General features: G+C 40.8%; 1 protein-coding gene across 1 annotated transcript in view; it reads left to right on the top strand.

The window, feature by feature from the left end:
* Window positions 1-11,718, top strand: part of nlrc3 (NLR family, CARD domain containing 3) — a 19,970-nt gene extending 8,252 nt beyond the window's left edge. Inside the window, exons 3-19 of the mRNA XM_085360613.1 lie at window positions 114-377; window positions 1,013-2,759; window positions 2,831-2,917; window positions 3,159-3,242; window positions 4,098-4,181; window positions 4,281-4,364; window positions 4,437-4,520; window positions 4,794-4,877; window positions 5,028-5,111; window positions 6,026-6,109; window positions 6,496-6,579; window positions 7,111-7,194; window positions 7,428-7,511; window positions 7,597-7,680; window positions 11,035-11,118; window positions 11,469-11,552; window positions 11,628-11,718. Of these exons, the coding sequence (XP_085216739.1) occupies window positions 114-377; window positions 1,013-2,759; window positions 2,831-2,917; window positions 3,159-3,242; window positions 4,098-4,181; window positions 4,281-4,364; window positions 4,437-4,520; window positions 4,794-4,877; window positions 5,028-5,111; window positions 6,026-6,109; window positions 6,496-6,579; window positions 7,111-7,194; window positions 7,428-7,511; window positions 7,597-7,680; window positions 11,035-11,118; window positions 11,469-11,552; window positions 11,628-11,718 (3,281 nt within the window). The remainder of the gene's footprint in view (window positions 1-113; window positions 378-1,012; window positions 2,760-2,830; window positions 2,918-3,158; window positions 3,243-4,097; window positions 4,182-4,280; window positions 4,365-4,436; window positions 4,521-4,793; window positions 4,878-5,027; window positions 5,112-6,025; window positions 6,110-6,495; window positions 6,580-7,110; window positions 7,195-7,427; window positions 7,512-7,596; window positions 7,681-11,034; window positions 11,119-11,468; window positions 11,553-11,627) is intronic.
* The last annotated feature ends 227 nt before the right edge of the window (window positions 11,719-11,945 follow it).

Genomic DNA, 11,945 nt, shown 5'->3' with positions numbered 1-11,945 from the left:
AACACAAATAATCCTGCATTGTCCCAGCTTAAGGAAGTATCTTTGCTCATGAGTTAACACCACAATAATCTCATCAATCATAAAAGTCCTAAAAGTGTTCTGTTATTCTTTAGATCTCGGTTGGATCCAAAAGCATCAAGACCAGCTGCAGAGCTTTATTACGCCCTCCTTCCTGGGGGAGATCTTAAACCACATGAGAAACCTGGATGTGCTCAGTTCAGCTGAGGAGACCAAGGTCAAGGAAGCAGGCCGACTGCAGGATCAGGTTAACATGCTCACCACTATTGTCACTGCCAAGGACAGTCAAGGCTCTGACATCCTTCAGGGTTTTATAGAGAGCTCAGATTCTCAGGTTGCCCAGCTCATCATTAACCATGGTAAGAGGCTGCTACTCTCTGTCCTGTGTAATTCTTTAAAATGGTCATGGGGGGTAGTAGCTCAGGCAACGAGTCTGGAGGAACGAAACTGCAAAGAAAATAAATCAATAAAATAATATTCTGTAAGTTCTGTCTGGCTCTGCCGGATGTTTCTTCCTGTTAAAAGGGAGTTTTTCCTTCCCACTGTCGCCAAAGTGCTTGCTCACAGGGCGCCATATGATTGTTGGGTTTTTCTCTGTTTGTTTTATTGTAGGGTCTACCTTACAATATAAAGCGCCTAGAGGTTACTGCTGTTGTGATTTAGCGCTGTATAAATAAATTTGAATGGAATTGAATTATTTCCCATTTTTGTTTACTAATTAATAATTTTTAAAATGTTTATTTGTTTACTTGCTTGCATATGGAAATATGTATATGAAATGTAGATATTAATACTTTTTCTGCCAGTTTGGTTCCTCCATAGACGTGCGGCTTTTACAAGTGTTTCTATAGTGTTTAGTGTATGATTGTGTAAGTTTAAATGCAAAGCACTTTTCACTCACTGGGATCAAAGCTTAGTACAAAGTTACTCTTCCATATTAGTGTCCTTTTTCCAGAGAATAACCGATGTGAATTTCTTTTGTTTTTGTCTGTAGATGCCATGGTAAAAGAGCACAAGGAGGTCCTCTTACGCCGATATGAACAGTACAGAGACAGAGACTCAATCAGCTGCCCCAGACTTAACATCTCATCAAGAACCTTACTACTTGTCGATGGACTTTCTGACCTCCAACAAAAGGAGCATGACCTGATGCAGGTGGGAGTGACTCGAGGAGAGAAAAGAAATCATCTTAGGCAGCTGGGGTTAGCAAAATTGTTTGAGCCCCTTACCCGAGTCAGTATGCCCCCTAGGGTCTCCCTCACAGTTGGGGTAGCTGGTATCGGCAAAACAACCTGGGTGAGACACTTTGTCCGGCAGTGGTGCCAAGGGATCATCTGTACAGACATAAACTTTGTGCTACCGTTCACATTTGCCGAGCTGAACTTGCTGGACAAGCTTTCTGCTGAGAGGCTGGTGAAAATGGCTTTTCCTCATATATCTGATCCCAGTCTGGTCCTGAACAGCTCCTGTCGGACTCTGCTCATACTTGATGGTTTGGACGAATTCCGCTGCAAATTAAATTTTTCCGACGCAGCTTCTTGCAGCGACCCAAAAAAAGAAGTGCCTATTGACGACTTAGTTACCAACATCATTCGAGGGAATCTGCTTCCCGATATAGCAGTCTGGGTGACTTCCAGGCCAAGAGTAGCTTCCCTTATCCCCGGAGGTCTGGTTGACAGGGTGACTGAGATCCCAGGATTTAGTCCTAAGGATATAGAGATCTTTCTGAATCACCATTTCTCTGAGAAGGATTTTGCCAGGAAAATATGGTCACACTTGGAATCCAATAAGATCTTGATGGTGATGTGCTACATACCCTGCATTTGCTGGATAGTAGCTGATACTTTGTTATACATCATGCAGAATGAAGCACAGGAGAGTCTTCCGAGGACTTGCACTGAGCTGTATGCCAATTTCTGTTCAATGAAAGCAGAATTGGGCGAACCAAGAGGCAGAGAGCCTGTAAAAACGGAGCAACTTCACGGGAGCAATCGGAAACTGCTGGGGAATCTCGGACGACTGGCTTTCTATGGGCTTCTTAAACACAAGTATGTCTTCAGTGAACAAGACCTCAAGAACTATGGGATTGAGCTACTGCTGACTCAAAGCAGTCTCGGTTCTGGAGTTCTTGTTCGAGAGGAGTCAACCATCAACACGACGTTCCGCTTCACACATTTGACTCTGCAGGAGTTTCTTGCAGCTACCTTCTACCATGTTTCCTCAAAGCGGGCAATCTTTGACTTGTTCTCTGAGAGCTCCATGTCCTGGCCCAAGATTGGTTTCCAGAACCACTTCAGAAGTGCCTTTCAGCACTCACAACAAGCTGAGGATGGTCACCTGGATGTGTTCGTACGCTTCCTAACAGGCCTGCTGTGCTCAGCTGCAATCAAACCTCTTGCTGGACTTCTGGCCCTCGGGAAAGACGATGGCAACAACAAGGCATGGGCAGCAGGGTTTTTGCAGGGTCTGTTGGTCAGCGGGGGTGCTGTGGTCTCCCTGCGTGCAGTCAACCTAGCTTACTGTTTACAGGAGCTGCAGCACACAGAGATGCTGCGGAGCGTAGAGGAGGATTTACGGCTCAGCAGTCTAGCGGGAAAGTTAACGCGGCCTCACTGTGTGGTGCTGGGTTACCTGCTCCACGTGTCTCCGGAGTGCAGCGAACAAACCAACCTGACAGCCTCTCTGAACGCCTCGACAGTGAAATGTTTGCTCCCGCAGCTGCTGTACTGTAGGCATCTAAGGTGAGCTTCTCAACCCAAATACATCCAATAAAAGGAAAACTCCAGATTCAGTGGTTTTATCTGCTCATCAGGTTGGAGAATAATCACTTTAAAGATGATGTCATGGAGTTGCTGGGAAGTCTCCTGAGTGCCAAAGACTGCCATATCCAAAAAATAAGGTGAGCCTTTTTTGTGGTAAAGCATCATACGAGGAACAATTGTTGTTCTGAACAACTGTATCACATCAAGCTGCTTTATAAACTCAGACAAACAGCGGAGCTTTTAAATGAAGTTATGATTGACCTTGCTGATTACTCTCAGTGGTTGTGTGATTGTATGATTGGTGAAAGTATAATTGTGGTTGTAATTATTATTAATACTCGAACAACATAAATACAATTTCTTTTATCCCTCCATCAGTCTGGCGGACAATGCCATCAGCAACAAAGGAGCCAAAGCCCTGAGTCGAGCCCTCTTGGTGAACCGCACGCTGACTTCTCTCAAGTGAGATCTGCAGTGTTTGATGTCTGAATGAACAAATAAAACCTTTTGAGTTCAGTATTTCCAATTATCTGTATATAAAGCTGCTGCCCCCAGGTCTGGAAAGTATATTTTATGGTGTCAGTAGCTAGTTTTAATTCATTTATTACAGACACTCAAAGCCAAGTATGCTCTAGAGGAGCTATTCCCAGTCAAGAGTGCTGTGACCCATTTAATAAAACAGGAAATCCCATGGAGCCCCCCCCCCCCAATCTTAAATCTTCACTCTAATCAAAATACAGGAGTGGGAGTATTAAGGCCAATAGGTGATCCACCTGCCACTGGGACACAAGCGTCAATAAAAGAGCAGTGAATTTAGGTCAGAGTAATATCACTAATAACCACCTCCAAGTACCAGTTTTAATTCACTTTTTATTTAAATCAATTAATATAAATAAGTAACTGTACATTATTATGAGTCATTTCAAACTCAATTTCTTGGGAATCACTGCTCTAGAGCTTGGCTAGCTGTTAGTGTGCAGGGTCTCAGTTTCTCTTGTGTCTAGATTCAAAAACTAAGATGGCAGTGGATAAATTGCTCACACTAAAGCTTTAAAAGATGAGTAACCATGACAACATGGGGGCTACTTCCATCTTTTATATACAGTATATAATGTTTTCCAAAAACAGAACCTTGTAATAAAAATGAGTAATCTGAAATGGGGAAAAGGCTTTTAGTTTTGATGTAGTATAGTCATTCAAGAGTTGATCATAATACTACATAATAATAATGCTAAACCTGCATCTTATAATTTACATCTTATTATTGCTAAGTAGAGTTTTAGTAAATCATCTAATGACCTGTTTATGTTGTTTTAGTCTTCGGAATAACAACATCGGGTCCAAAGGTGCAAAGTTCCTAGCAGAGGCTCTGAAAATGAACCAAGTCCTGACATCAATCAAGTTGAGTATAATTGCTCTACAGCTTAACTGACACACCCAGAATTCCAGTTTATTTACTCTAGTTGGTGTATTTGCTCAATTTCCCCGACTTCTCATCAGCTTTCAGAACAACGCCATCGAGGAGGAGGGTGCTCAGTCGCTTGCAGAAGTGCTGCAGTGCAACCGCAAACTGGTGTCTCTGAAGTGAGTTTGGTCTTGTTTACAGATGTTGTTTTAATGAATGTTCTGTAGATTAATGTGCATCTTTTTTTTTAGTATACGGAAGAATACAATCGCAGCAGGTGGAGCCAAAAGGATTGCAGAAGCACTGAAGACCAACCGGACTCTCACAAAGTTGATGTAATGCAGAATTAATATTCATTCAGTGATCTTGGAGATAATGTACTGAACTTCTAGGCCAGAACATTTAAAGACTAAAAGTTAATCATTACTTCTTCACATTTTTGCAGATTGATGATGAGGTGTACAGTTATGATAGCTCATTGACACACTTGTTTGTTACTAGGCTTCATTTGATCTTGTTTACCACCACACCTGAACCTGGTTCACATACTGATAACTCAGGTTTTCTTTCTCCTAATGTGTCGGGTGTATTTGTGTTCTTGTCTGCAGCCTTTGTGGTAATCAGCTTGGGGATAAAGGGACGGTAGCTCTGGCCGAGGCTTTGGCGGTCAACCACACTCTTCTCTCACTCCAGTTAGTATCTTCTGCCCATGAGTGCAATGCAAATGCATTTTAATAGTGTGGGAAGTGACATTTCAATTCATGCACCACAGAAGGGGAAATGGTGTTTGCTTTGAATGCTATTCATTACAGCTGCATTTAACTTTTCATCTCTTTTCATAGACTTCAGAGTAACTCGATCAGCAACAAGGGCATGACAGCCTTAACCAAAGCACTGAGGCTGAACCATGGCCTTGTCTCCTTGAAGTAAGGACCAAGCTTAAAGTTTCACTCTGTTTCCCTGTTTGTATTTGTGCATTAACCCAAGAATATTTTGTCTTTTTTGGGAGAACGTGATTTTCCAACAAGCAGCTGTCAGTTAAACTCAGAAGAGAGTTACTTTAGCTAAGAAATTATTTAAAACGCTGATGTTATTTTGAGCTTTAGGAGACCAATCAGTGATCAGGGTCAGTTATTTGTCTTACTTAGCTTCAGTAGGCATCTTGAAGTCCAGTTTCTTTTAGAAGTTTCCTGGCGAAGGCTACGTTAGCGTTGTTATTCTTGAATGTGGTTATTTGCACCTTCATTTTAAACCCTCTCTATTTCCATTCATCAAGGCATGTGTTTACTGCAGACTGATATTTATACGCCTACCTCCTTGAAAAACAGTTTTGACTTGGTTAGATGTTTTAAAGGTGTTTGGTTTTTTTTTCCTTTAACCATGGAAATAATTCTGTCATCATCCACTTTAGTTGTCTTCTGTGGTTTTTCTGGTTTTTTTTGTTGTGGAGCAGGGGGGCTTTGCGTAAAGATGGCTGTAATTCCTGATTATTTAAGGCACAACTTTTGTTAAACACCTTAAAAGAAAACTGAAAGTCTGCACATCATTCACACTTGATTATTTGATATAAAATCCACTGATGTGGTGTGCGGAGGCAAAATGACAAATATTGTCTCGCTGTTCAAAAACCTATAAAACTAATTGTATCATATGTGCAGTATATCTTATCTGTTAGACACATGTGATCAGTATTCATATTTTGTGTCTCAAAAAAGGGAGTAAAAAAAGCCTCTCTTTGGAAAAGGTTTGCCAAATTGGCAGTATCTTGGCATTTTAGTGGCTGTAAAGTTGTCATGCTTGTGTCTTATGTCACTTTTCATGTGTTTTTCTGTCTATTTAGTCTGAGGGAGAACTCCATTGGGGTAGAGGGAGCAAAGAACATGGCCCATGCCCTCCACGAGAACAACACTCTGCAGGACCTCGAGTGAGTCAGCTCGTTAATAGTAGTACAGTATCATCCCTCACAGAACTGCAGGAATACCCAACTGTTCAGTAAATGTCATTCCCCCAGATCATGCCCTGTCATACAATACTGCTGCATGATGAAAAGCACAAAAACTGTGAGATAACTGTTTGTATTGTGTAGCTCTTTGAGGTAATGTGGGGACATTTCCAACCTACTGCAACACTGAGAGCAGCAGCCATATTCTAGTGTTATAATACTTCCTGTAAACACCTTTTTCCAGTGTTATTTTCAAAACTTGAAGCTTCTGTGAAAGCAGACATGTTGAAAACGCTCTGACAGTCTTTGCATTACATACAACAGTGCTCATATTTGTGTTTTTGTTTGCATATTTGTGTGTTTTCCAGTCTCACAGCCAACCTTTTGCATGATGACGGAGTTCAAGCTATCGCTGGTGCAATCAAGTTTAATCGAGGCCTGACCTCCTTGCAGTAAGTGGAGCTTGAATCGGAAATAAACACATCCAAACAGATACACACAAGTCTGAGAGTAGAAGTGGGAGTCTGCACTGCACAGCAACCGATGCATTCTCAGTGATGTAATAAAGTTCTAGTGAACAAAGCAGGATATTTATACCTACATCTTTAAGCACACACTCTACCCATAACCCTGATAAGGACAAGTGGAAGAGAATGAATGGTTAGAGTCTTTGATTCTGAAATGTGGTTGAGCAGAAATTTGAGCTAAATCAAAATAGTAAAGTAAACGATTTGGTTCTTATGTAGCACTTTTCTACTTGAGCCTTTAAAGCGCCTCATTCAACCATATTTTTTCGACACCTAAATGCTTTCTAAGATTCACACGTTGATGGACACATGGAGAGCAACTTTAAGGTTCAAGTATACTTCGGCATGCAGAGTAGAGCATCCAGGGATTGAACCAGCAACCTGTTTAATAGATCTTTAATGAATTCAAGTGTATTTGCTTCATACTGGGTCTCTTCTTTTCCTCTCTTTTCACAGTCTGCAGTGGAATTTCATCAAGTCCACGGCCACTAAAGCTCTGGCCCATGCACTCCTCTCCAATTCCACAATGCAACTCCTGGAGTAAGACCAATAAACCTTTTTCACTCCTTTGTTTGTAAATATATCGATCTCAACCAAAATTTCAAAACTCTTTCCTCAAAGCCTGCGCTGATATTACTTTGAGAAAATGACTCGCTCCAGGCTTTGAGTGAACATATTTCATCAGCAACCATGCAATTATGTAAAACTTTATTCGCAAGGCTTTATTGTTATTCATAGCAGTTTCTGTGTGTGCTTCTATCTCCATTCTACAGTCTTCAAGAAAATGCTATCGGGAATGAAGGAGTCACTTATCTTGCTGAGGCTCTGAAAACCAACACGTCACTGCGCACTTTATGGTTGGCATAACGATCATGTCCATCGACAGATCAATCATTTTTGTGGTTGTGGTGGTTGTGACCCTTTTGTGTGACGTCTCTTCAGTCTTCAGGGAGTCTCAGCAGGGATGAGTGGCGCCATTAAAATGGCAGAAGCTCTGATGACCAACCAGACCCTCCAAACATTAGAGTGAGTACAAATTTTACCTTGTGTCAACCTTTCCTTTGTTTTAGCTGCATATCATTGACACGCTCTTCGGCAGTTCAGCTTTGTCAGTTAAAGTTGGCCTAATCAACAGCAGAGTGAAACCAAGCAGCACTCGTTAACTTCTATCTGAAACTAACTGTCTATCTAAACTAACTGCTAGTCTCTTATCTGTCTGCTTCTAAAGATTAATAGCTTTTGATTGGTTCCTGTTATGAACTTTGTTTATCTTCATTTGAGAATCCCAGCATGCAATTTGAATTTACTGATTGCAGTCTGGCAATGTTGTGTCTGCTTGAGGTAGATATTATTTTAAGAAGGCAGTTAGTTGTCTCTAACAGATCACTGACAAGTCACGATTGCGATCACTAGATCAAATGAGTGCGCCTCCCTGGAAACGTTCGTTATTTCCAAATGTTAAACAATAAAAGTGATGATTCATCAGAATACCTCCAGACCTTCTCTTTGTGAATAATGTGAGAAAATTCACCAACTAATCCTCAACCAGATTGAGACTATTTAAGCTCTCGTGCTGCTTGATGATTAAATGACTCAGTGTGTTTTAATGGCAACTTTACTTTTCTTTATTTTTTTTCACATGTAATGACTTGTCTATATTATTGTTGATTTACATTCACTCTGATTTTATAGAGTTAAATTTAAACATACCATAACAATATTACAATACATACAGCCATGTGAAAAAGAAATGCAACAATCCCAGTAATGTGAAAAACACCAAACTGCTTCTATAAGACTTAAGAAGGCAGGTGCTGCTAATCAAATACACTTGATTAACTGATCATCAGCAAGTGCGAGCACCTCTGTGAAAGCAAAGGTTTTGGCATTTTGCTGGTTTGGAGAATTCAGGTGTGTTAACACAATGTCACAGTCTTCCCAAGAGTGAACAGCCCACCAGTTTTCCCTGAGGTCAGACCATGCAGTGCTCAAGGAAACTGCAAAACAAACCAAGAGCTACATCACAGACTCTACAGGCCTAAGCATTAAATTTCATGATGGCGCAATGATAACAAGATTGAACCAGTGTGGCTTGTTCGAAAGGGTTGCCAGGACGACACCTCTTCTCTTTAAGAAGTTGCACAGGTTAGGATAGTAAAGTTGTATTTGAACAAACCACAAGATTTCTGGGACTTTGGACCTCATTTACTAACAATGTGCAATCAAAAATACAGACAAATTAAAATCTGGCTGTCGTAGGAAATTTCTACAGGATGTTTAGAATTACAGTTATTTTTTATTTAAAAAAAAAGCCTTGATATTAGTGCTGGATGTCTTTCAGTCTAATTTCTTGGCCCTCTCTAATGGATGCTGAAAAATAGAATTCAGTGAGTTTATTATCACAGATTGACAGATATGGTCCTCTTTGTTCTTTTTCTCTCATTCAGTTAGACTTTTTTATATCAACTTTGAGTTCCAAGCAAGTCTCAGGGGATGTGATATACAGAGCTACTATTTTGTCAGTAGGAGCCCCACTTTTCATTTTTCTTTTAAACTGTTGAAAACACTCTGGAAAGCTGTGCCTTTTCCTCTTTGGACAATTGTTTAAGTTTCTTCAGTTGGATTTTCTCCTGTTTTCCTCTTTTAGTGGTGCACGGTTCTCTCTTGCAAGATAGTAACTGCTTTCTCTGCTTTACCTGGAAGTACTAGAGTTGGATGTCTTGACTGGTCTCAAGACCACTTTTACGTGGTCTTGATCTTGTCTCGGTCTCGACGGACTTTGGTCTTGTCTTGGTCTCACTGTCTTGATCTTGCTGTCTAATGTGTCATGCGCAAAAGCATCAGCTCTAAGAGCCGTGCTTAGAGAGTGCTTTGTAGTGAATCACAAGAGTCGACTCCCAGTAAGCGAGAGCCGGCTCCTCACTTAATTTCCTTTCACTGCTCAGCTCTCACACAGTGGCTCAGCTATGCTCCAATCCCTCCATATTGTGGCCAATCACATGCGAGGATATAGGATAATATCATTATGTGAAAAACAGAGAGGGTGAGAGACGCGGCAGTCAAGTGGAGTCTGTCTTCCCAGTAAGTGAGTGAGACAGTAGACAGTGGTGAGGAGGGCTGTGCGAGTGCATCACAAAAACACATAAATATGCCCGACACCCGTAAACGAATCAGCATCTGGCTGCAGTTTAAAGACTTTTTCGTCTCGGTCTTTGTCTCGTCTCAACTTTGTCTTGGTCTTGACTTGGTCTGTCTTGGTCTTGGTCTTGACTTGGTCTGTCTTGGTCTTGGTCTTGTCTTGGTCTCGATACCCTCTGATCTTGGTATTGTCTTGGTTTAGGCGGTCTTGACTACAAGTCAAGCACGTACGCCTGCATGACATGGAGACGTGACAATATCCAGATTTTATGGCGATTACAAAGGGCTCTTTGTTCATAAAGAGTCTGATTTATCAACATATAAACTGTGGTAAGAATAAAAACAAGCTGGTGCACGTGTTTCTTAAATCTAAGAGTAATTTTGCATAGCCACTTGTTTGTTTGAATAGAGTAAGAACTCCACGCACATTAAATGAAGCCCATTGTCCTTTAAACAGAAAAGACCAAAGTGGAGATGTTTGGCCACAATGCACAGAGTAACATTTGGGGAAATTTGAACACAGCACAAACACTTCATAACAACTGTCAATCACTGTGTTGGAGGGATGGTGATTTGGCCTTGTTTTGCAGCCACAGGATCTGGACACCTTGCAGTCCTTAGGTCAACCATGACCTCCTCTGTACCTGGAATAATTTTGGAATCAAATATGGGGACCAAAATGCTTCCACAGTGATGTGAGACACTGATAAAAACATGCTGAAATGATTATTCCTGCTAGAGGTGACTCTACAAGCTACTGAAACATGCAATGTAGTTCGTTTTTCATCAGTAATTTGGCATTTTTATTGATCTTATTGTAAATTTAAAATGTAAAATCTCTTTGTTTATTCAAATGGCTTTTTTTGCAGCAGTGAACAAAGATTGGTCAGCGGATTTTAGAATGAGTTGGACTGCTTCTTATTTGCTGAAGTAACCAATACAAACTTTCTTCATTAGTGACTTTTTATCTCAAGATTTTCTTGATGGGTTTGTCATAACCTTTCAGGAACTTCACTAAAAGGATAATTAATTTTTTTTTTTGAAGCAACAAAAGAGACAATTAAAATACAATTGCCTCCAGCAGCTCATTGCAAATTGTCGTTTTTAGTCCTGGTAAACAACCAATTTCACCTGTCATTGGACGACACAAGAGAAAAGTGAGAAAAATGATAGAAGGCTCTAGTTTGATGAGACGCTCACCTGGGTGGAGCTCGGCAGCTCATTTTCCACTATGTTTTTCAGTCTGCGTGGGAACACTGTAGGAATGGAGGGAGCCAAGGCCCTGGCCAACGCCTTGAAATCCAACAGAAGCCTCAAGGCGCTGAAGTAAGCACAACTGGAACTTCATTTCATGACATAAACTACATTCGTATATTAAACCTGTGGTAGAAAAGTAAATGCAGCTGCTGATTTCATGCTGCCTGATTTATCTGTTCAATCAGGGCTGAAGTTTATTCTCCCACACTCTCCTCCGCTGTTCATCCATTATTTGGTTAGCTGCAAATAACCCCAGCTACAGAGATGCATGTGTGCTGAACTCCCTGATTTTGTTTTTGTTTTCTTCTGGAATCCAACAGTCATCAATATCCAGACCTTTACATTTGAAATTTAGAGAGTTACTCACAGATATCGCTACATTTGATCAAAAAATAAATCTTCTGTGTGTGATTCATCAGTCTGCAGGAGAACTCTCTGGGCATGGATGGAGCCATATTCATTGCAACAGCTTTGAAGGGAAACCACCAACTGACATACATCAAGTAAGTTTTCTTTTACCGTTTATTTATTGTTATTTACCTGTTTATCGATTTGTCGTATTAAAACTGTTCCTTCAGTTTGCAGGGAAATGGCATTGGAGAATCTGGAGCTAAAGTCATATCTGATGCTATAAGAGCCAGTGCCTCTGGCTGCGTGGTGGACATCTAGCCCACCAGAGAGAGCAGCCGTCACTGAGGAGGGTCATGCTACCAGCACGGGGATAACAGCTGCTGTTGTTATACAAAGCAGATGTAAACTATGTAATTTAACTCATTCTGTATAATAGTTCTGACAAGTTATTTGGTGCATTGCATTTTTATATAGATTCTGTAATATTTATTAGATGACTAAACAGCTGTTTTGAAGCTGCAGTTCAGCTTTAGACAAACACTTGA

The sequence above is a fragment of the Diplotaxodon limnothrissa genome, linkage group LG8 (assembly GCF_057381915.1).
Source record: "Diplotaxodon limnothrissa isolate DT_005_m linkage group LG8, D_limnothrissa_male_GT1.1, whole genome shotgun sequence".
NCBI classification, from domain to species: domain Eukaryota; kingdom Metazoa; phylum Chordata; class Actinopteri; order Cichliformes; family Cichlidae; genus Diplotaxodon; species Diplotaxodon limnothrissa.
Note: the sequence above shows the minus strand (reverse complement) of the source record. Positions and strands in the feature narration are given on the sequence as shown.